The sequence below is a fragment of the Bufo gargarizans genome, chromosome 1 (assembly GCF_014858855.1).
Source record: "Bufo gargarizans isolate SCDJY-AF-19 chromosome 1, ASM1485885v1, whole genome shotgun sequence".
Classification (NCBI taxonomy): domain Eukaryota; kingdom Metazoa; phylum Chordata; class Amphibia; order Anura; family Bufonidae; genus Bufo; species Bufo gargarizans.
In genome coordinates this window covers 18,029,594-18,055,399 of record NC_058080.1, presented here as the reverse complement: position 1 = coordinate 18,055,399, position 25,806 = coordinate 18,029,594, and the positions used below count along the sequence as shown (strand labels likewise).

The 25,806-nt window shown below is 43.1% G+C and overlaps 1 protein-coding gene across 1 annotated transcript in view; it reads left to right on the top strand.

Moving 5' to 3' along the window:
* The window catches only part of LOC122921950 (glutamic acid-rich protein-like), a 29,396-nt gene extending 17,711 nt beyond the window's left edge, over positions 1 to 11,685 (top strand). The window contains exons 5-9 of the mRNA XM_044272333.1: positions 1,777 to 1,870; positions 2,039 to 2,212; positions 9,549 to 9,704; positions 10,322 to 10,531; positions 11,417 to 11,685. Coding sequence (XP_044128268.1) covers positions 1,777 to 1,870; positions 2,039 to 2,212; positions 9,549 to 9,704; positions 10,322 to 10,531; positions 11,417 to 11,685 — 903 coding nt within the window. The remainder of the gene's footprint in view (positions 1 to 1,776; positions 1,871 to 2,038; positions 2,213 to 9,548; positions 9,705 to 10,321; positions 10,532 to 11,416) is intronic.
* Positions 11,686 to 25,806: the final 14,121 nt, after the last annotated feature.

Sequence of the window (25,806 nt, the reverse complement as noted above, 5' to 3'; positions counted from 1 at the left end):
CAGTAACGACAGATTTAGCGGGATATAAATTTGAGGCCTAGTATTTAGGCGATAGGTGACAGGTATAGATTTACTGACAGAATTAGACTTGGAAATGCACAGTAGCGTGTGTGTGAAGTTATTCTGAATGACCCTATGTGCACCTTGAATATTATATACCCTTTTAGGAATAGATTTCAAATAGCTCTGATACAGCAGAAACCACTAAATTAGGAAATTGCTAAATTGGGAATTGTATTTCAACCCAGAACAAAAAATGTGCTTTGACGGACACTAAATAACTTGCCCAGCCAGAACAGTACAGCAGTATTGACAGATTTAGCGGGATATAAATTTGAGGCCTAGTATTTAGGCGCTGGGTGACAGGTATAGATTTACTGACGGAATTAGACTTGGAAATGCACAGTAGCGTGTGTGTGAAGTTATTCTGAATGACCCTATGTGCACCTTGAATATTATATACCCTTTTAGGGATAGATTTCAAATAGCTCTGATACAGCAGAAACCACTAAATTAGGAAATTGCTAAATTGGGAATTGTATTTCAACCCAGAACAAAAAATGTGCTTTGACGGACACTAAATAACTTGCCCAGCCACAACAGTACAGCAGTAACGACAGATTTAGCGGGATATAAATTTGAGGCCTAGTATTTAGGCGCTGGTTGACAGGTATAGATTTACTGACAGAATTAGACTGGAATATGGCCAAAAAATAACCACACTATTGCTGGTTAAATGCACTTGGTGTGACAGCTTGACCAACCACACTACTGAGGGTTAAATACACTTGGTGACAGGCGCAGCCTGCCCCTGATGTAGTATATGGCCAGAAAATGAACAGACTATTGCTGGTTAAATGCACTTGGTGTGACAGCTTCACCCTGATGTAGGCTTTAGCCAAAAAACAACCACACCATTGAGGGTTAAATGCACTTGGTCGCAGCTTGTGCTGGCGCACCACAAGACACAAAATGGCCGCCGATCACCCCAGAAAAAAGTGACTGACAAACGGTCTGGGCAGCCTAAAAACAGTGAGCAATTGAGTATCAGCAGCACAATGACCCACAGCTGCAGATCGATCAATAATCAAGTCCTTTGGAGGAGTTAATCTGCCTAATCTCGCCCTACTGTCGCAGCCGCAACCTCTCCCTACGCTAATCAGAGCAGAGTGATGGGCGGCGCTATGTGACTCCAGCTTAAATAGAGGCTGGGTCACATGGTGCTCTGGCCAATCACAGCCATGCCAATAGTAGGCATGGCTGTGATGGCCTCTTGGGGGAAGTAGTATGACGCTTGTTGATTGGCTGCTTTGCAGCCTTTCAAAAAGCGCCAAGAAAGCGTCACAAAAGCGCCAAGAAAGCGACGAACACCGAACCCGGACTTTTACGAAAATGTCCGGGTTCGGGTATGTGTCACGGACACCCCAAAATTCGGTACGAACCCGAACTATACAGTTCGAGTTCACTCATCCCTATACAGAAGAACTGTATGGTAAAGAAGAACAGGATGGTACAGAAGGACAGGATGTAATAGGATAACAGGATGTTACAGGAGAACAGTATGTTACAGAGGAACAGGACGCTACAAAAGAAAAGGATGTTACAAAAGATCCGGATGGTACAGAATAATAAGACGTTACAGAAGAACAGGACGTTACAGAGGAACACAACGTTACAGAAGAACAGGATGTTATAGAAGAACAGGATGTTACAGAGTAATAGGACTTTACAGAAGAACAGGATGGTACATAAGAACAGGATGGTACATAGGAATAGGACTTTACAGAAGAACAGGATGTTATAGGAGAACAGAATGTTACAGAGGAACTGGACGTTACAGAAGAAAAGGATGGTACAGAAAAGCTGGATGGTACAGAAGAACTGGACGTTACAGAAGAATAGGATGTTGTAGAAGAATAGGATGTCACTAAAGAACAGGACGTTACAGAAGAACATAATGTTATAGAGGAACAGTATGTTATAGGAGAACAGGATGTTAAAGAAGATCAGGCATTTATAGGATAACAGTATGTTACAGAGGAACAAGCCGTTAAAGGAGAACAGGATGCTACAGAAGAACAGGATGTTATAGGAGAACAGGATGTTTCAGAGGAACAGGATGTTATAGGGGAACATGATGTTACAGAAGAACAGGATGTTACAGAGGAACAGGATGTTATAGGGGAACATGATGTTACAGAAGAACAGGATGGTAAAGAAGAACAGGATGGTACAGAAGAACAGGATGTTACAGGAGAACATGATGTTATAGGAAAACAGGATATTACAGGAGAACCTTATGTTAGAGAAGAACAGGATGTTACAGTAGAACGGGATGTTATAGGATAACAAGATGGATCAAAAGAACAGGATGTTACAGAGGAATAGGATGTTATAGACGAACAGGATGGAGCAGAAAAACAGGATGTTACAGAGGAAAAAGACGTTACAGTAGAACAGGCCGTTATAGAAGAACAGGATGTTACGGAGGAACCGGACTTTGCAGAAGAACAGGACATTAGAGGAGAATAGGATGTTACAGAGGAACAATACTTTACAGAAGAACAGTATGGTACACAAGAACAGGATGTCATGGGAGAACAGGACGTTATAAAGAAATAGGACGTTACAGAAGAAAAGGATGATACAGAAGAACATGACGTTACAAAAAACATGACGTAATAGAAGAACAGGACGTTATAGAAGAACAGGATGTTACAAAAGAACAGTATGTTATAGGAGAACATGATGTTACAGAAGAACAGACTGTTATAGGATAACAGGATGTTACAGGGGAACAGTATGTTACAGAGGAACAGGACGTTACAGAAGAAAGGGATGCTACAAAAGAACCGGATGGTACAGAATAACAGGACGCTACAGAAGAACAGGATGTTACAGAAGAACAGGATGTTACAAAAGAACAGGACGTTATAGAAGAATAAGACGTTACAGAAGAACAGGACGTTATAGAAGAACAGCATGGTATAGAAGAAGAGGATGGTACAGAGGAACAAGACGTTACAGAAGAACAGGACGTTACAGAAGAACAGGATGTTGTAGGATAACATGATGTTACAGGATAAGAGGTTGTCACAGTGGAACAGGATGTTATAGGAGAACATGATGTTACAGAAGAACAGGATATTAAAAAAGAACAGGATGGTACAGAAGAACAGGACGTTACAGAAGAATAGGATGTTACATGAGAACAGGATGTTACAGGAGAACAGGATGTTAAAGGAGAACCGTATATTACAGAAGAACAGGATGTTACAGTAGAACGTGATGTTACAGGATAACAGGATGTTACATAAAAACAGGATGTTACAGAGGAAAAGGATGTTACAGGAGAACAGAATGTTATGCAAGAACAGGATGTTACAGGAGAGCAGGATGTTACAGGAGAACAGGATGTTACAGGAAAACAGGATGTTATATAGAAACAGGATGTTACAGGAGAACAGGATGTTACAGACGAACAGGAAATTATAGGAGAACATGATGTTACAGAAGAACAGGATGGTAAAGAAGAATAGGATGGTACAGGAGAACAGGATGTTATAGGAGAACAGGATGTTAAAGGAGAACCTTATGTTATAGAAGAACAGGATGTTACAGAAGAACGGGATTTTATAGGATAACAGTATGCAACAAAAGAACACAATGTTACAGAGGAAAAAGACATTACAGTAGAACAGGCCGTTATAGAAGAACAGGATGTTGCGAAGGAACAGGACTTTGCAGAAGAACAGAACATTACAAGTAAACAGGATGTTCCAGAGGAACAAGACTTTACATAAGAACAGTATGGTACACAAGAACAGTATGTTATAGGAGAACAGGACGTTACAGAGAAATAGGATGTTACAGAAGAAAAGGATGGTACAGAAGAACATAACGTTACAGAAGAACATAACGTAATAGAAAAACGGGACAATACAGAAGAACAGGATGTTACAGAAGAACATCATGTTTCAGGAGAACATGATGTTACAGAAGAAGAGAATGTTATAGGATAACAGTATGTTACAGGAGAACAGTATGTTACAGAGGAACAGGACGTTACCGAAGAAAAGGATGTTTCAAAAGAACCGGATTGTACAGAATAACAGGACGCCACAGAAGAACAGGATGTTACAGAAGAACAGGATGTTACAAAAGAACAGGATGTTACAGGAGAACATGATGTTACAGAAAAACAGGATATTAAAAAAAGAACAGGATGGTACAGAAAAACAGGACGTTACAGAAGAATAGGATGTTACAGGAGAACAGGATGTTAACCACTTCAACCCCCCTAGCTGAAAGACCCTTAATGACCAGGCCACTTTTTACACTTCTGCACTACAATACTTTCACCGTTTATTGCTCGGTCATGCAACTTACCACCCAAATGAATTTTACCTCCTTTTCTTCTCACTAATATAATTTTTTATTTGGTGGTATTTCATTGCTGCTGACATTTTTACTTTTTTTTGTTATTAATCAAAATGTAATAAAATTTTTGCAAAAAAATGACATTTTTCACTTTCAGTTGTAAAATTAAAAGAAAAAAAACGACACCCATATATAAATTTTTCGCTAAATTTATTGTTCTACATGTCTTTGATAAAAAATAAAATGCTTGGGTAACAAAAAATGGTTTGGGTAAAAGTTATAGCATTTACAAACTATGGTACAAAAATTTGAATTTCCGCTTTTTGAAGCAGCTCTGACTTTCTGAGCACCTGTCTCCTAAGGTTCTACAATGCCCAGACAGTAGAAAACCCCCACAAATGACCCATTTCGGAAAGTAGACACCCTAAGGTATTCGCTGATGGGCATAGTGAGTTCATAGAACTTTTTATTTTTTGTCACAAGTTAGCGGAAAATGATGATTTTTTTTATTTATTTTTTTCCTTACAAAGTCTCATATTCCACTAACTTGTGACAAAAAATAAAAACTTCCACGAACTCACTATTCCCATCATGAAATACCTTGGGGTGTCTTCTTTCCAAAATGGGGTCACTTGTGGGGTAGTTATACTGCCCTGGCATTTTAGGTGCCAAAATGCGTGCAAAGTAGTTTGAAATCAAAATCTGTAAAAAATGGCCTGAGAAATCCAAAAGGTGCTCTTTGGAATGTGGGCCCCTTTGCCCACCTAGGCTGCAAAAAAGTGTCACACATCTGGTATCGCCGTACTCAGAAGAAGTAGGGCAATGTGTTTTGGGGTGTCTTTTTACATACACCCATGCTGGGTGAGAGAAATATTTCAGCAAAAGACAACTTTTCCCATTTGCATATACAAAGGTGGCATTTGACCAAGATATTTATATCACCCAGCATGGGTATATGTAAAATGACTCCCCAAAACACATTCCCCAACTTCTCCTGAGTACGGCGATACCAGATGTGTGACACTTTTTTGCAGCCTCGATGCGCAAAGGTGCCCAAATTCCTTTTAGGAGGGCATTTTTAGACATTTGGATCCCAGACTTCTTCTCACACTTTAGGGCCCCTAAAAAGCCAGGGCAGTAAAAATACCCCACATGTTACCCCATTTTGGAAAGAAGACACCCCAATGTATTCAATGAGGGGCCTGGCGAGTTCATAGAATTTTTTTTTTGGGCATAGGTTAGCGGAAATTGATATATATATATTTTTTTCTCACAAAGTCTCACTTTCCGCTAACTTGGGACAAAAATTTAAATCTTTCATGGACTCAATATGCCCCTCAACGAATACCTTGGGGTGTCTTCTTTCCAAAATGGGGTCATTTGTGGGGTGTTTGTTCTGCCCTGGCATTTGAGGGTCTTCGCAATCATTACATGTATGGCCAGCGTTAGGAGTTTCTGCTATTCTCCTTATATTGAGCATACAGGTAATGAGATTTTTTTTTATGTTCAGCCTCTGGGCTGAAAGAAAAAAATGAACGGCACAGATTTCTTCATTCACATCGATCAATGTGGATGAAAAAATCTCTGGCGTCTACCAGGACATAGGAGCTCCGCCCAACATACATACCCACTTAGCTCGTATGCCCTGGCAAATCCGATTTCTCCATTCACATCAATCGATGTAGATGAATAAATCATTGCCGGGATTTTATTTATTTTTTATATTCAAAGTGTTTGCCAAAGCATATGAACACCGCCACCTCCTCAGCTCATATGCCTCGGCAAACGTATCTTTTACTGCAGAGGAGAAATCTCGTCTTGCAGCGCCGCATACACCGACTTGTGTGTAATCTGACAGCAGCGCAATGCTTCTGTCAGAATGCACATCAGTGCTGCAGCTAGTCGATCGGTTGGTCCACCTGGAAGGTAAAAAAATCACTAAAAAAAAGAAAAAAACAGGCCGCAACGCAATTTTATCAACTTTATAATAACATTTGAACACAACATATAAACTTTATTTAACTTTTAGAAATGAACGTTAACTTTTTTGTTTACTAGTGTTTTTTTCTTTTGTTTTTTTTTTTTACCTTTTTAGGACAAACCTCTCCTTCCCCATTGGACAATGTGCAAAGCGCAAAGCACCCAAAGATGTGGTGAAGTGCATTATGCACTTTGTCCCAGGTGAAAGGAGAGGTTTGCAGCAGTGGTGTGAATGGGCACTAATAGCCCTATGTACCTGTCCTGTGAGATGCAATCCCTATGCTAAGTCTTCCTGTGTGAGGTACTTCCGGAAACACTCCACTAAGCATAGGGCAGTGTGGTCAGGGCAGTCAGGACAGAAATAACGGGTGTCACGCCTTATTCCACTCCTGCTACAGACACAACATCTTTTTCGGGGTGACGGTTGGGTTGAGGTACCAGCAACGACATTGGGGAAATGTCGCTCGTGTAGACGGCTAACTACACTGGTGGATGGGGCCACGGAACCTCCTGGATACAGGAGGTTCTCGATGATCTCTTCCTGAAATTTGAGGAAGGATCGTGTTCTCCCAGCCTTACTGTGGAGAACAAAACTATTATACACAGCCAATTGAATTAAATATACAGACACCTTCTTATACCAGCGTCTGGTGCGTCGGGAAACTAAATAGGGAGCCAACATCTGGTCATTGAAGTCCACCCCTCCCATGTGAAGGTTATAGTCGTGAACTGAGAGGGGCTTTTCAATGACACTGGTTGCTCGCTCAATTTGGATTGTCATGTCTGCGTGAATGGAGGAGAGCATGTAAACGTCACGCTTGTCTCTCCATTTCACCGCGAGCAGTTCTTCATTACACAAGGCAGCCCTCTCCCCCCTTGCAAGACGGGTGGTAACGAGCCGTTGGGGGAAGCCCGCGCGACTAGTTTGTGCGGTGTCACAGCAGCAAATCTGTTCTAGAAACAAATGCCTGAAGAGGACCACACTTGTGTAGAAATTGTCCACATAAAGATGGTACCCCTTGCCAAATAAGGGTGACACCAAGTCCCAGACTGTCTTCCCACTGCTCCCCAGGTAGTCAGGGCAACCGACCGGCTCCAGGGTCTGATCTTTTCCCTCATAGATCTGAAATTTGTGGGTATAGGCTGTGGCCCTTTCACAGAGCTTATACAATTTGACCCCATACCGGGCGCGCTTGCTTGGAATGTACTGTATTGTTTGAAGCCAAGGCTCCTGGTAAAATGTATTAGGGACTCGTCTACGCAGATGTTTTACTCAGGGGTATACAAATCTGCGAATTTCTGGTTGAAGTGGTCTATGAGGGGCCGAATTTTGTGGAGCCGGTCAAAAGCTGGGTGGCCTCTGGGACGGGAGGTGGTGTTGTGGCTAAAGTGCAGGAAACACAGGATGGCCTCAAATCGTGCCCTGGACATCGCAGCAGAGAACATGGGCATGTGATGAATTGGGTTCGTGGACCAATATGACCACAATTCATGCTTTTTGGTTAGACCCATGTTGAGGAGAAGGCACAGAAAAGTTTTAATTTCGGAAACTTGGACAGGTTTCCACCGGAAAGGCTGGGCATAATAGCTTCCCGGGTTGGCGGTTATAAATTGTGTGGCATACCAGTTTGTTTCTGCCACGACTATGTCCAAAAGCTCCGCAGTCAAGAACAGCTAAAAAAATCCCAGTGCCGAACCGATCTGAGCTGTCTCAACCCGAACTCCAGACTGGGCGGTGAAAGGGGGAACTACTGGTGCGGCTAAAGTTGGGGACTGCCAATCAGGATTTGCCAGCACCTCAGGGATTCTAGGGTGTCTACGGGCCTGTCTGTGCGGTGGCTACGACGGGGTAACTACTGCACGTGCCACCATACCAGCTTCAACTGCCCTTCTGGTGCTCGCCACTTCACCATGTTGTACGTTAGTGCTAGTACTAGGTCCAGAGAGGGCTGCGCTGCTGGTGTATGCCTCACCGCGTAATCCGACAGCGCCAGCCCCACTCTGCTGCCCTTGAAGCGGATCCTGCGCAACCTGTGGTCTAGCGACACGGGGCCGGGTACGCCTGGTGGTATCAGGGACCTCAACCTCCTCGTCCAAACTTTGTGTCAGACTGCCACTGCTTTCTACAGGTTCATATTCTGACCCGCTAGATTCATCAGATGAGGGTTCCTATTCCTCATCCGACTGGGTAAGAAGCCTGTAGGTTCTTCAGAAGAATACCCCCTGTTTGACATTTGGGCTACTAAATTTAGGGGTATTCCCTGAGACTACCCAAGAAAAAAAGCAAGCCTGTCTTACAAATGGGAGGCTAGCGAAGTACCGGAGGCCGCTGCAGTTGATAAAAATATCAAAACAGATTTTTTTATCGCCGCAGCGCTTGTAAAGTTATTGTGCAATGATCAAAAAAATTATATTTTGGTCACTGAGGCGGGGCGGGTGTGGGTGAACGCACGTGTGGGCGACCGATCAGGCCTGATCGGGCAAACACTGAGTTTTGGGTGGAGGGCGAACTAAGGTGACACTAATACTATTATAGATCTGACTGTGATCAGTTCTGATCACTTACAGATACTATAAAAGTACAAATGCTGATTAGCGATATGAATAAGTGACTGCGGTGCGTTGGGCTGGGCGCTAAACGATCACTAACTACCTAACCAAAAGGCCTAAAATATCCCTAAAACCTAACAGTCAATACCAGTGAAAAAAAAGTGAGAGTTTACACTGATCACTTTTTTCCTTTCACTTGGTGATTGACAGGGGTGATCAAGGGGTGATCAAGGGGCTAATTGGGGTGCAGGGGGGTGATCTAGTGCTAAGTGTGTGGTGTTTGGTGCTACTCACTGTGATGCCTGCTCCTCTGCTGAGACCAACCGACCAAAAGGACCAGCAGAGGAGCAGGGAAGCCATTTAACACATTATATTTACAAATATAATGTGTTAGATGGCTTGTGATTGTTTTTTTTTTAAATCATCAGCTTGCCAGCCACGATCATTGGCTGGCAAGCTGATGACGTGACCCCCCTCGAACAAATGTCGGCCCGCGATGCGCATGCGCGGGACGGCAAAGCACGTTATCTCGACCGCGATCCTGCGTTAGGTGGTCCGGAGGCGGTTAAAGGAGAACCGTATATTACAGAAGAACAGAATGTTACAGAAAAATGTTACAGGATAACAGGATGTTACAGAAAAACAGGATGTTACAGAGGAAAAGGATGTTACAGGAGAACAGAATGTTATACAAGAACAGGATGTTATAGGAGAACAGGATGTTACAGGAAAAAAGGATGTTACAGAGAAACAGGATGTTATAGGAGAACATGAGATTACAGAAGAACAGAATGGTAAAGAAGAACAGAATAGTACAAAAGAACAGGATATTACAGGAGAACAGGACATTACAGGAGAACAGGATGTTACAGAGGAAAAGGATGTTACAGAGGAACAGGATGGTATAGAAGAACAGGATGGTACAGGAGAACAGGATGTTATAGGAGAACAAGATGTTGCAAAGGAACAGGACTTTATAGAAGAACAGGATGGTACAGGAGAATAGGATGTTACGGAGGAACAGGATGTTACAGAAGAACAGGATGTTATAGATGAACTGTATGGTAAAGAAGAACAGGATGGTACAGAAGGACAGGATGTTATAGGATAACAGGATGTTACAGGAGAACAGTATGTTACAGAGGAACTGGACGCTACAAATGAAAAGGATGTTACAAAAGAACCGGATGGTACAGAATAACAAGATGTTACAGAAGAACAGGATGTTACAGAGGAACAGGCCTCTATAGAAGAACAGGATGATACAGGAGAATAGGATGTTACAGAAAAACTGTATGGTAAAGAAGAACAGGATTGTACAGAAGAACAGGATGTTACGGAGGAACAGAACTTTACAAAAGAATAGGATAGTACAAAAGAACAGATAGTACATAAGAACAGGATGTTACAGAAAAACAGGATGTTATAGGAGAACATGATGCTACAGAGGAACAGGATGTTACAGAAAAACCTGACGTTACAGAAGAACAGGATGATTTAGAGGAACAGTATGTTACAGAAGAACAGGACGATACAGAAGAACAGGATATTACAGTAGAACATGATGTTACAGAGGAACAGGACTTTACAGAAGACCAGGATGGTACAGAAGAACAGGATGGTACTGATACGGATGAGGATGGTGGAAAATCTCAATCGTGCAATGTCAATAGGATAAGGGTAGTTGCTAGGCCAGGACGACAGGATCAGGGAGCAGGTCACCTCCTAGCGCATCCCAAATTCTGACCCTGACTCCTAACCGTATGAGCCAACCCAGATGGTAGGAGGGCTCATACTCCGGAACCTAGGGTCCCTACTAGCCCTTAGGAAATCCCTGGACTAGGAGCAGGGTAAGACGACCTGTTCCTCCTAGACACAGACAAACGGGAGTCTCACTGGCCAAGGAGCAAAGAGAGGGGAAACATATACAGCATATGGATATGGTAGGTGAGATAAACCAATACTACACCTACCTGCTACAGACACACTGACAGGAACCCATGCACAAGTACTGATGTCCACACAAACATTAAGGACACAGCACACACACAAATCACACAGGTATCCAGGACACCCATAGCTTCAATAAATATAAAGAGCATAAAAACATCTTCTTAACATCATACATATATTTTTATGACCAAGATAGTACAGAAGGACAGGACGTTATAGTAGAACAGGACGTTACAGAAGAACACAATGTTAAAGAAGAACAGGATGCTACAAAAGGAACAGGATCTTACAGAAGAACAGGATGTTATAGGAGAACATGATGTTACAGGAGAGCAATATGTTACAAATATGTTACAGAAAAACAGGATGTTACAGAGGCACAGCACAGAAGAGCAGGATGGTATAGAAGAACAGGATGTTACAGGAGAATAGGATGTTACAAAAGAACAGGACTTTAAAGAAGAAAAGTATGGTACAGAAGAACAGTATGTTACAGAGGAACAGGCCTTTACAGAAGAACAGGATGATACAGGAGAACAGGATGTTACAGAAGAACTGCATGGTAAAGAAGAACAGGATAGTACAGAAGAACAGGACATTAAAGAAGAACATGATGTTATAGGAGAACAGGATGTTACAGGAGAACTGTATGTTATTGGAGAACAGGATGTTACAGAGGAACAGGATGTTTCAGTAGAAAAGGATAGTACAGAAGAACAGGACATTTCAGAAGAACAAGAAGTTACAGAAGAACAGGACTTTACAGAAGAACAGAATGTCACAGAAGAAGAGCATATAATTGGAGAACATGATGTTACATGATGTTACATGGGTGAGAGAAATTTCTCGGCAAAAGACAACTTTTCCCATTTTTTTATACAAAGTTGGCATTTGACCAAGATATTTATCTCACCTAGCATGGGTATATGTAAAATGACACACCAAAACACATTCCCCAACTTCTTCTGAGTACGGCGATACCACATGTGTGACACTTTTTTGCAGCCTAGGTGGGCAAAGGGGCCCACATTCCAAAGAGCACCTTTAGGATTTCACAGGCCATTTTTTACAGATTTTGATTTCAAACTACTTTGCACGCATTTGGGCCCCTAAAATGCCAGGGCAGTATAACTACCCCACAGGTCACCCCATTTTGGAAAGAAGACACCCCAAGGTATTTCGTGATGGGCATAATGAGTTCATGGAAGTTTTTATCTTTTGTCACAAGTTAGTGGAATATGAGACTTTGTAAGGAAAAAAAAATCATAATTTTCTGCTAACTTGTGACTAAAAATAAAAAGTTCTATGAACTCACTATGCTCATCAGCGAATTCCTTAGGGTGTCTACTTTCCGAAATGGGGTCATTTGTGGGGGTTTTCTACTGTCTGGGCATTGTAGAACCTCAGGAAACATGACAGGTGCTCAGAAAGTCAGAGCTGCTTCAAAATTCACATTTTTGTACCATAGTTTGTAATCGCTATAACTTACCCAAACCATTTGTTTTTTTACCCAAACATTTTTTTTTATCAAAGACATGTAGAACAATAAATTTAGCGAAAAATTTATATATGGATGTCGTTTTTTTTTTTTTAAATCACAACTGAAAGTGAAAAATTTCATTTTTTTGCAAAAAAATCTTTACATTTCGATTAATAACAAAAAAGTTAAAATGTTAGCAGCAATAAAATACCACCAAATGAAAGCTCTATTAGTGAGAAGAAAAGGAGGTAAAATTCATTTGGGTGGTAAGTTGCATGACCGAGCAATAAACGGTGAAAGTAGTGTAGTGCAGAATTGTAAAAAGTGGTCTGGTCATTATGGGTGTTTCAGCTAGGGGGGCTGAGGTGGTTAACAGGGTGTTACAGAGGAACAGGATGTTATATGAGAACATGACGTTACAGAAGAACAGGATGGTAAAGAAGAACAGGACATTACAAAATAACAGGACGTTACATGAGAACAGGATGTTAAAGTAGAACAGGATGTTACAGAAGAACAGGATGTTATAGGATAACAGTATGTTACAGAATAACAGGATGTTTCAGAAGAACAGTATAGTACAGAAGAACAGGATGTTACAGAGGAACAAGACGTTAGAAGAGAACAGGATGTTACAGAAGAAGAGGATGTTACATAAAAAAAAAGGTTTTTATAGAATAAAAGGATGTTACAAAGGAACAGGATGTTGCAGAGCAACAGGATTTCACAGGAGAACATTACATTACGTAAGAACAGGATGGTAAAGAAGAACAGGATGTTACAGAAGAACAGGACGCTACAGGAGAACAGGATGTCACTGTCACCACCAGACATCTGAGAAGCTCTGACAGACGTTCTTCAGAACCTCCTGCTTGAGGTTCCTTTTGTTTTGCTTTCGTTTTCTCATCTCATTAGCCTCTCTCAGCTGTCATGTAGTTGCACTGATCGCATCCCTTTAAATCCCTTCCCATACTGCATCACTTTGCGGTTTATACAACTTCCTGGAGTGTGTGCATGCTGGATGCTACTACTGAGTCTTCTACAGATAAGTTTGTTCATTCATTTGTGTTTTCCTGTTTGCTGGATCCTAGGTGACCCTGACTCCCTCCGTATTAAGTGTAGGGAGCCGGTGGTCGTGTCCCCTCACTATTATAGCGTGTTCAGGTGTCATACAGTCGAGGAACGAGGATATGCAATCATCTACCATAGAGATTTTTGCATAGGCTGAGCAGTAAGGGAGAGAGCCAGGTCTGTTACAGGGCTTACACTCTGGTTCCTTAGTTTTGGATCCAGTCAGTCGGATCTTCATTTTGTGTCTTCTAGTTTTCTGTACACCTTCTGTGACATTATAAACCGCCAAAACCGTCTCAAGCATGGATCCGGTTTCACTTTTGACTGAACACATGCAGGGTCTTTCATTGGAGGTAGCAGATCTCCGTAAAACTGTTTCTCAGTTTCAGGTGACCGGTTCAGCTTGCGTTCATGGAGTTTGTTCTGAGCCTAAGATCTCGCTCCCGGATACGTTCTCCGGGGTAGTGAGCATTTTGTTCGTTTTAGAGAGGCTTGCAAACTCCATTTTCACCTACTTCCCCATTCCTCTGGTGATAAGGAGCAGAGGGTGGGGATCATCATCTAACTGCTCAGGGATAACGCTCAGTCTTGGGCCTTTTCACTGCCGGTGGGGGCACGGCCCCTCTGTTCAGTGGATGAATTTTTTTTAGCCCTTGGTCAGATATATGATGATCCGGATCGTATTGCTCTGGCTGAGTCTAGACTACGTCTTTTATGCCAGGGTAAACAGTCCGCAGAGATATACTGTTCAGAATTTCGGAGATGGGCAGCTGATACTGGTTGGAATGATGCTGCACTCCAAAGTAAATTTTGCCATGGTCTTTCAGAGGGATTGAAAGATGCATTTGCCTTTCATGAGAGACCTACCTCCTTGGACTCTGCCATGTCTCGGGCCATTCATATTGACAGGCGTCTAAGAGCGAGAGGAGAGATCACTCCTTCCTGTCATACTCAGTTCAAGGACAGTGTGGCAGACTCATTCAGTGCACAGGGGTCTCAGTCGCTCTCAATCCCTTCTGGGCAGGAGCCCATGCAGCTGGGTTTGCTTGCCTCTGACAATAGAATATTCAGCTCTCATAGGAAGGTTTGTTTCTGTTGTGGAGGTATAAATCATTTGGCAAATGTTTGTCCCTCTAGGAGATCCAGGCAATTTTTTGAGAGTAATAAAGAAACAAAAAGAAAAAAATCCTCTAAAAACGTTCCATATGTTACTATTGGCAAGATTGATGCGGAAATTGAAGGTTTTCCGTTTGCTTGTAGTTCCCGTTTTGTCCTACCTGCCAGGGTGGCGCTAGAAAGCAAGAACACTTTTTGTGAGATTTTTGTAGATAGTGGAGCAGCTGTCAATCTCATTGATAATCAATTTGCTATAACTCATGGTTTCCAGGTATGCACTTTGGGAAAGGATATACAGTTGTGTTCAGAATTATTCAACCCCCACTGAAATTGAGTGTTTTGACCAGTTGGACATTGATTTTGATCATTTTAGTCATCTTGTTTACAATTAAATCAAAGAGGCACTTGTAAGTCAGACAAATATAACATAACATTTATAATGAAATAACCACAAATGTCTTTTCTGTGCTCACATCATTATCAGTTTTATTCAACCCCCAAGTGACATTCAATCTTAGTACTTAGCACAACATCCTTTTCCAGTTATAACAGCTTTTAAATGTGAAGCATAGCTTGACACAAGTGTCTTGCAGCGATCTACAGATATCTTTGCCCATTCTTCATGGGCAAAAGCCTCCAGTTCAGTCACATTCTTAGGCTTGCACGCTGCAACTGCTTTCTTTAAGTCCCACCAGAGGTTCTCAATCGGATTTAAGTCTGGTGACTGCGATGGCCACTTCAAAATGTTCCAGCCTTTAATCTGCAACCATGCTCTAGTGGACTTGGAGGTATGCTTGGTCCAACGTCTCCCAAGCCTCAGGTTTGTGATGGACTGCATCACATTTTCATCCAATATCTCCTGGTACTGAAGAGAATTCATGGTACCTTGCACACGCTGAAGCTTCCCTGTACCTGTAGAAGCAAAACAGCCCCAAAGCATGATTGACCCCCCACCATGCTTCACAGCAGGCAAGGTGTTCTTTTCTTCATAGGCCTTGTTCTTCCTCCTCCAAACATAGCGTTGATCCATGGGCCCAAACAGTTCTAATTTTGTTTCATCAGTCCACAGAAAACTTTTGTGGTTTGTCCACATGACTTTTGGCATACTGCAGTCGACTCTTCTTATTCTTTGGAGACAGCAAGGGGGTGCGCCTGGGAGTTCTGGCATGGAGGCCTTCATTACGCAGTGTGCGCCTTATTGTCTGAGCTGAAACTTCAGTACCCACATCTGACAAATCTTTTTTCAGTTTCTCAGCAGTCACACGGGGACTTTTCTCCACTTTGCGCTTCAGGTAGCGCACAGCAGTCAAAGTCAGCATCTTCTTTCTGCCACGACCAGGTAGCGTTTCAACAGTGCCCTTTGCCTTGAATTTGCGAATGATGCTTCCTATGGTGTCTCTTGGTATGTTTAACATCTTTGCAATCTTCTTATAGCCATTGCGATTCCTGTGAAGAGAAATCACCTCTTCTCTTGTCTTCCTGGACCATTCTCTTGACTTCACCATGTTTGTAAACACACCAGTAAATGTCTAGAAGGAGCTGAGTATCACAGTCCTTTTAAATCTGCCTAATTGGTGCTTATTATGCTTGATTGCTGCTCCTTGACATCCACAGGTGTTTTCAATACCTGATTGAAAACACTTGAATGAACCTCTGTTCTTAAGAGTGGTAGTCTTTAAGGGGTTGAATAATTGTGTCAATGAAGAAATCACAAAAAAATAACATTTAATACTGTATTACAAAAACAATTGATGTCATTTTAGTTGCATTTGGTTCTTTAAAAAGTGCTTGTAAGATTTCATTCTGAATACAATTACAAATGTACACGAAATTCCATAAAACCCTTTACAGCATTGGGGGTTGAATAATTTTGAACACAACTGTACCTGTTTTTGCTATTGATTCCGTTCCATTTTCTCAGAAATCGTTAAAGGGCATAGTTCACAATATCCGTTTGATTGTGAGTGATACTCATGTTGAGGATGTGTCATGTTTCATCCTAAGCGGGTTGCCTACTCCTCTAGTGTTGGGGCTACCCTGGCTCACTAAACATAACCCCACCATTGATTGGCAAGTGAGGCAAATAAATGGTTGGAGTGACTTCTGCAGAGAGAATTGCCTAACAACATCTGTTTCTGAGGTTTCTACTAAGACTGTACCATCTTTTCTCTCTGAATTTTCGGATGTGTTTTCTGAGAGTGGTGTTCAGGACTTGCCCCCTTTTCTAGTATCAAGGAGAGTTTTGCTTCCGCTCCCATCTTGGTACAACCTGATATTTCTCTGTCCTTCATAGTAGAGGTGGACGCTTTTGAGGTGGGTGTGGTCTTGTCTCAGGGTCGCTCTCCTGCCAAATGGCGACCGTGTGCCTTTTTCTTGAAAAAACTCTCCTCCGCAGAGAGAAATTACGATGTGGGAGATAGGGAGTTGTTGGCCATAAAGCTAGCTTTTGAGGAATTGCGCCATTGGCTAGAGGGAGCCAGACACCCTATTACCGTGTTTACTGACCATAAGAATCTGGCCTACTTGGAGTCAGCCAAGCGTCTGAACCCGAGACAGGCCAGATGGTCTTTGTTCTTTTCAAGGCTTAATTTTGTTGTCACGTTCCGCCCTGGGGTTAAGAATGTGAAGTCCTTATTAAAACCTTATGTCCAACCCATTGTACCCTCGTCTTTGCCTCCTCCTCCGATTGTGGTTGATGGTAATCTTGAATTTCAGGTCTCTAGGATTGTGGCTTCTTTAGTTGTCCGCGGTTCTCTCCAGTACCTCGTTCATTGGGAGGGTTATGGTCCTGAGGAGAGGATGTGGGTCCCAGTGACGGACATTAAGGCCACTCCTCTCATCAGGGCTTTCCATAGGTCCCATCCTGAGAAGGTGGGCTCTGAGTGTCCGGAGTCCACTCGTAAAAGGAGGGTTACTGTCACCACCAGACATCTGAGAAGCTCTGACAGACGTTCTTCAGAACCTCCTGCTTGAGGTTCCTTTTGTTTTGCTTTCATTTTCTCATCTCATTAACTTCTCTGAGCTGTCATGTAGTTGCATTGATTGCATCCCTTTAAATCCCTTCCCATACTTCATCACTTTGCGGTTTATACAACTTCCTGGAGTGTGTGCATGCTGGATGCTACTACTGAGTCTTCTACAGATAAGTTTGTTCATTCATTTGTGTTTTCCTGTTTGCTGGATCCTAGGTGACCCTGACTCCCTCCGTATTAAGTGTAGGGAGCCGGTGGTCGTGTCCCCTCACTATTATAGCGTGTTTAGGTGTCATACAGTCGAGGAACGAGGATATGCAATCATCTACCATAGAGATTTTTGCATAGGCTGAGCAGTAAGGGAGAGAGCCAGGTCTGTTACAGGGCTTACCCTCTGGTTCCTTAGTTTGGGATCCAGTCAGTCGGATCTTCATTTTGTGTCTTCTAGTTTTCTGTACACCTTCCGTGACAGTTACAGGAGAACAGGATGTTATAGAGGAACAGGACTTTAGAGACGAAAAGGATGGTACAGAAGAAGAGGATGTTACAGAGGAACAAGATGTTATAGGAGAACAGGATCATAAAAAGTGTAATAGCAAGCGATCAAAAAGTCACACGCACCCCAAAATAGTGCCAATAAAACCGTCATCTCATCCCGCAAAAATCATACCCTACCCAAGGTAATCGCCCAAAAACTGAAAAAATTATGGCTCTCAAACTATGAAAACACTACAACATGATTTTTGAAATCATTGAGTAAAACTTACATTAAAAAAGTATACATTTTAGGTATTGCCGCATCCGTGACAACCTGGTATATAAAAATATCACATTATCTAACCTGTCAGATGAATGTTGTAAATAACAAAAAATAAAAACGGTGCCAAAACAGCTATTTCTTGATATCTTGCCTCACAAAAAGTGTAATATAGAGCAACCAAAAATCATATGTACCCTAAACTAGTACCAACAATACTGCCACTCTATCTGTTTATGACCCCATATGGGGTGTTTCTGTAAACTACAGAATCAGGGCCATAAAAATTTAGTTTGGTATGGCTGTTAACCCTTGCTTTGTAACTGGAAAAAAAATATTTAAATTTAAAATCTGCCAAAAAAGTCACATTTTGAAATTGTATCTCTATTTTCCATTAATTCTTGTGGAAAACCTAAAGGGTTAACAACGTTTGTAAAATCATTTTTGAATACCTTGAGGGGTGTAGTTTCGTAGATGGGTCACTGTTATGGAGTTTCTACTCTAGGGGTGCATCAGGGGGGCTTTAAATGGGACATGGTGTAAAAAGAAATCTGTCCAGCAAAATCTGCCTTCCAAAAACCGTATGGCATTCCTTTCCTTCTGCGCCCTGCCGTGTGCCCGTACAGTAGTTTACAACCACATATGGGGTGTTTCTGTAAACTACAGAATCAGGGCCAAAAATATTGAGTTTGGTTCGGCTGCTAATTCTTGCTTTGTAACTGGAAAAAAAAATACAAAAATTGATAATCTGCCAAAAAAGAGAAATTTTGAAATTGTATCTCGATTTTCAATTATTCCTTGTGGAACATCTAAAGGGTAAGCAACGATTGTAAAATCAGTTTTGAATACCTTGAGGGGTGTAGTTTCTTAGATGGGGTCACTTTTATGGAGTTTCTACTCTAGGGGTGCATCAGGGGGGCTTCAAATGGGACATGGTGTAAAAAAAAAAAAAACTGTCCAGCAAAATCTGCCTTTCAAAAACCGTATTGCATTCCTTTCCTTGTGCGTTGTAATATTCCATTAATTCTTGTGGAACACCTAAAGGGTTAACAAAGTTTGCAAAATCAGTATTGAATACCTTGAGGGGGTAGTTTATAGAATGGGGTCATTTTTGGGTGGTTTAATGTAAGCCTCGCAAAGTGACTTCAGACCTGAACTGGTCCTTAAAAATTGGGTTTCTGAAAATTTGCTTCTAAATTTCTAAGGCTTGTAACATCCCAAAGAAATAAAATATAATTCCCAAAATGATCCAAACATGAAGTAGACATATGGGATATGTAAAGTAATAACTATTTTTAGAGGTATTACTATGTATTATAGAAGTAGAGAAATTGAAACTTGGAAATTTGCAATTTTTTACAAATTTTTGGTAAATTTGGTATTTTTTGATAAATAAAAATGATTTTTTTAACTTCATTTTACCAGTGTCATGAAGTACAAGATGTGACGAAAAAACATTCTCAGAATGGCCTGCATAAGTCAAAGCGTTTTAAAGTGATCAGCACTTAAAGTGACACTGGTCAGATTTGCAAAAATTGGCCAAGTCCGTAAGGTGAAATAGGGCCGAGTCTTTAAGGGGTTAAGGACTAGTGTGTGTGGTGGCAGCAATATAATATAGCCATAATTATAATTTTTTTCCATCATTATTAATACTTTTTCTATAGAGGGTGTCTCTAGTGACTTGTGACATCTGTCCAATACCTTCTGTGTGTCAGGGCTAGAGATAGGAAAAACATAAGTTAAATCTATTTTCCTTTTTCCATACTTTTAGGTACTTTTTCCATATACTGTGCTTGCTGTGAACTGTGACATCTGTGCCGCATCTTGTGTGTCAAGCATGCATGTAACATTTAAAATGAAGAAGGCGAGCAGTAAGGGATGGGGAACAGGCCGTGGTGCTGATGGTACACGCAGAGGCTGTGGCCCTGGGTGCATTGAAACTGTGCCTGCTGCCAGAGAACAATAAAAACAATCATCCACGATACCTAGCTTCATGTCCCAGTTTGTAAGGTGTCGCAGGACAAAACTCTTGAAGTCAGACCAGTGCGACCATGTGGTCGGTTGAATTACAGCAGATAATGCTTCCAGTCGGTTAAACACCACCCTGTCTTCCACAAAGTCTAGTCTCAGTAGTCAAAAGTCTGGTCAACAGAATCCTCTCCCTGATCCTCCTTCCTCCCACCATGAAGAGTCTGGCCAAACAACTGATCCCACACTCGGAAATTCCGAGGAGCTCTTTTCATCGCTATTACTTGATTTGGCCCTCTTGCCAAGCCCGCTTGAAGGGGGACATGAGATCTTGTGCCCTGATTCCTAACCTCTCGAGCATCCACAATCACAAGAACATAATGGTGAGGAATGGCAATTAGTGTTTTATGAGATGGATAATGATGAGACACAGTTGCCAATGAGCCAGTCACAATTAGGATGAGACACAGTTGTCAATCAATGAGGTTGTGGTTAGGTCAACAAATCAAGAGGATGAGCAGAGTGAGGAAGTGGAAGAGGAGGTGGTGGACGATGCGGTCAATGACCCAACCTGGGATGGTGGATAGCCGAGCGAGGAAAGCAGTACAAAGGGGGAAGGATCTGCAGCACCGCAACAGGCTGGAGGAGGCAGAGGGGTGGCAAAAGGGAGAAGGCGGGCCACACCAAACAGGTCTGCAACTGTTTCACAGAGCACCCCCTAGCGTAAATCTCCCTTGCCAAGGGGTAGGTGTTCCGCAGTATGGCTCTTTTTTGAGTAAAGTGCGGACGACAAAAGAATAGTAATTTTCAACTTGTGCCACACCAAAATGATCCGGGGTGTGAACACTAGCAACCTCACCACCACCAGCATGATCTGCCACATGGCACCCAAGCACCTTAATAAGTGGGACGAACGCCTGGGTCCACAATCTGTGTCTGCGGGTCATTCCACTGCCTCCTCTTCCCCTATTGTTTGTGTTTTCAATCGCCTGTCGAGGCGCAGGCGAGGATGCCTCTGGCCCTCCACCTGGACCTTCGCAAGCACCATTAGCGACCATCCAAATACCCAGCCACCCACCCAAAGGCCATAGCACTAAATGCCAGCTTTCCACATTACTGGCCCTGGAAATGTTGCCATTTAGGCTTGTGGACACTGAGGCCTTTCGCAGCCTGATGTTGGTGGCCGTGCCTCGTTACGCAATCCCCAGCTGCCGCTATTTCTCAAGGTGTGCCGTGCCAGCCTTAACATCACACATGCCCTGACCAACGCACTTACTGGGAAGGTCCACTTAACCACGGACACATGGACAAGTGCTTTCGTCTAGGGATGCTACATTTCCCTGACGGCACACTGGGTGAATGTTGTGGAGGCTGGGAGTGACTCGTACCCTGGGATGGCACAGGTGCTACTGACGCCAAGGATTGCGGACCCAAATTCCATCAGGGTTCCGCCAGCATCTACGTTAGTGGTTCCAACCCCCACTTCTCCTCCTCCGCCTCCTTCTCCACTTCCACCCCCGAATTTTCTGCGTGCAGCACCAGTCAACCCTCAGCCGGTAGCTGGAAGCAGTATAGCACTGCAGTAGGGAAGCATCAACAGGCCGTGCTGAAGCTGATATGCTTAGGGGACAAACAGCATACCGCCGCAGAGCTATTGCAGGGGATAAGAGACCAGACTGATCTGTGGCCCTCGCCACTCAACCTACGACCAGGCATGGTTATGTGTGATAATGGTCGTAACTTGGTGGCGGCTTTGGAGCTCAGCAAGCTCCCACACATCTCAAGCCTAGCCCACATCTTAAACTTAGTGGTTTAGGGGTTTCTCGAAACCTACCCCAATTTGCTTGAGCTACTAGTGAAGGTGCGCCGCTTGTGTGCACATTTCCGCAAGTCATCACCAGCTTTAGCCGGACTGTCAATGCTGCAGCAGCGCTTTAACTTGCCAGCTCACTGACTGTTGTGCGAAGTGAGCACGCCCTGGAACTCCACGTTCCACATGTTGGCCAGGCTTTGTGAGCAGCAAAGGGCAGTAGTGGAATACCAGCTGCAACATGGTCGTCATCACCTTTCCAGTCAGCCTTCCGCTAATCAGAAGTGAGAGGTGGACATGGATGATTGACCTCTGTGACGTTTGAAGAAACTTTGAGGAATGAACACAGATGGTGAGCGGTGATAACGTTAATATTAGTGTAACCATCCCACTTCTGTGTTTACTCAAACACTCGCTGCTCACAATTAAGGACAACGCTTTTCATGTGGAAGAAATGAAAATGGGGGAAGAAGACATTACACAGAGTGATAGCCAGACCTCCCTCCATCTGTCGTCTCAGCGCAAATTGGATGATGAAGAAGAGGAGGAGGGGCAAGAGATGGCTGCCTCCGCTACAGAGGGTAGTACCAATGGAAGTTTAATTCCATCTGTTCAGCGTGGGTGGGCATAAGAGGAGGAAGAGGTTGCGGAGATGGATAGTTATCCTCCTGATGACGACAGCAAAGTCTTGTCTGTTTGTACTCTGGCACACATGGCTGACTTCAGGTTAGGCTGCCTTTCCCGTGACCCACGCATTACATGCAATTTAGACAACACAGATTACTGGGTGTTCACCCTTCTCGATTCCCGCTTCAAAGATAATTTCTTATCTCTCATTCCTCAGGTGGAGAGGACGAGAAAAACGGTGCAATACCAGAAGGTCATTGTTGAAAAATTGCTCCAAAAATTTCCATCTGACAACGCGGGCAGCAGAGTCTGTACTTTCTTAGGCAACCGAGGAGGGGAGACAAAGGGAACACATACTAGTTCCAACAGAGGCAGGGCAACTCTCTCCAAGGCCTGGGATAGTTTCATGACACCCCATCAGCACCCTCACCCTGATGCGCGGCATAGTGTCACAAGGAGGGAAAAGTTTTGGAAGATGGTGAAGGAGTACTTAGCAGACCGTGTCAGCATCCTCAGTGATCCCTCAGTGCCTTAAAACTACTGAGTGTCCAATCTGGACATGTGACGCGAACTGGCGCTCTACGCCTTGGAGGTGCTGGCCTGCCCTGCCCTGCCTCTAGCGTTTTGTCTGAGCAGGTATTTAGTGTTGCTGGTGGCATTACAACAGATAAGCATATCCGCCTGTCAACTGAAAATGCTGACAGGTTGATTCTTATAAAAATTAACAAGGCCTGTATTGCCCCTGACTTCTCGACTTCACCAGAGGAAAGCGGATGAACAAAGACACTTTAAATGTGTTGTTTAATGTAGTCAATACACTGCATTCTCATGCACCCCTTCCACTACAAAAAGAGTATATGGTTAAATCTTCCTTTTTTCATCCTCCTCCTCCTCTTCCACCATATCAACATGTTTATTTGTTGCATATAATGCCCTCTCATATAATGTTTTACAGGGTCAGCTCAACTGTAGGCCCTCGCATATAATGTTTTACAGGGTCAGCTCACCTTCAAGCCCTTGCATATAATGTTTTACAGGGTCAGTTTACCTGCAGGCCCTCGCATATAATGTTTTACAGGGTCAGCTCACCTGCAGGCCCTCACCTACAATCTTTTATAGGGACAGCTCACCTTCTGATGATGACAGCGAAGTCTTGCCTGTTGGTACTCTGGCACACATGGCTGACTTCAAGTTAGGCTGCCTTTCCCACGACCCGCGCGATATAAGCATTTTAGACAACACTGATTACTTGTTGTTCACCCTTCTCGACCCACTCTACAAAGAGAATTTCTCATCTCTCATTCCTCTGGTGGAGAGGACAAGCAAAACTGGGCTATACCAGAAGGTCCTTGTTGAAAAATTGCTCCAAAGCTGATAGGGCAGACATCCAAATGGATTGTCGCCGTCATGGGGATGTGCGATCGCCTAGAAGTTATCTAGAGTCAACAAAGCGGCAGCAGGCCCTCAGCTACAAGTCCAGTCTCAGTAGCCAAGAGTTTGGTCAACACAATCCTCACCATGACGGAACACTGGGTGAACGATGTTGAGGCCGGGAGCAAGTTGGCTGCTGGTACCAGACTTGGCCTCCAATAGATCCTCGTTAACATAAAGTGTACTCATTCCAATAACAGGGCCTCTTAAGAGTGATATATTGTTATTTATCGTCACTACCTCCCCAAGTCGAGAGTGGGCAATTGCCGCGCACCTTCTGCCTTCCTTGGACGCTTGTGCTTAAATAACTTGTCCCACCCTCTCTGGGCGGTTCAAAATTAGGAAAAAAGGGCAAGGCAACAACAGCCAATCATATTTCAGCCATTGACCTTCTTTGGATGTGGTAGCCCTTTTTCAGGCTCCCTCTTCGGCATCACCTCTTATTCCCCGTTACCCATGATCACCATGGTAGGCGCAAAAAAGAACATCGAAAGTTGATAGGGCAAACATCCGAATTGATCGTCACCGTCACGGGGACGTGCAATTGCCCAGAGGTTATCTAGAGTCACCATTGCGGCAGCAGGCCCTCTCCCCTAATGTTTTAGATGGTCAGATCAGCAGGCCCCTGAGCTCCAAATGTTTTTGAGGGTCACCAGCAAGCCACCAATCATAATTTTTCTAGGGTGTGTATGATTCCCTCTATTATGTGTAACAAATGGTGTTTTGGAGTGCCGTAGGCTTTATGAGTGTAGGAGTCCGACTACCTGAACTATTGTACCACAATGTGAATGAGGTCCTCCATTATGTGATATACAGATTGTTTCGAAACACCTCTTCCTTGTAATTTTTGGCAGCACTTGCACTTTATATACAAGTAAATATACATTTTTCCTCTAAAATTATAAAAAAAAATTGGTTCTGTGCGTATTATTGTCAGTCTGTAAAAGTGTCGTACTACTCGGACAACATTGTTCCCAGCAGCAATCTGGGAGTCCAAGATGCATTGAGACATCCTCCCCATGCTGTTCCCGAACTATTTCAGTTGTGTTTCTATCAATTTCTGACCTTTTCCTATGAACCAGGCACCCTCCTCTCTTCAGAGCAGGGGGTGCCTGGTTTAATGCTCGGATTCTCCCATTGACTTCCATTATACTTGGGTGCTCCAGCCCCCGAGCACCCGAGCACTACGGTGCTCAATCAACACTAGTTATTTACTTAAAATTGAGAATAAAGGCCTAATATCATTTTTTATCTATTCAACAAGGTGGACACTCTAATAACATTTGAAGGAGACAGGTTATTTAAACCAGTTTGAGAATCAAGGAGCAATAGAATTGTTTATCTATTAAAGATAGTGGACATTGCAATAACAGTGTAATTAGATGAGTTATTAATATTCATTAGTAATTTCTTATCTGTTAAACCAGGTGGACATCCCAATAACAGTAGAACAAGACAAGTTATTATCCCCAATTTGGGAATCATGACCCAACAGTATTGTTTTTCTATTAATCACTGTGACAAACCAAACCTCACAGAACCGCCTGATGTCACTATTACGTCGGGATCACCTGGTACGGTGATTTCACTTTCACCAAGATGTAACAGCCTGGCACAGACACCCCCTGTCCTCAGGGGCACACAGAGGCACGGGAAGTGAGAGAGGGAGGCCTATGTGACCTCCCACATGGCACAACACTTGCTCACTTCC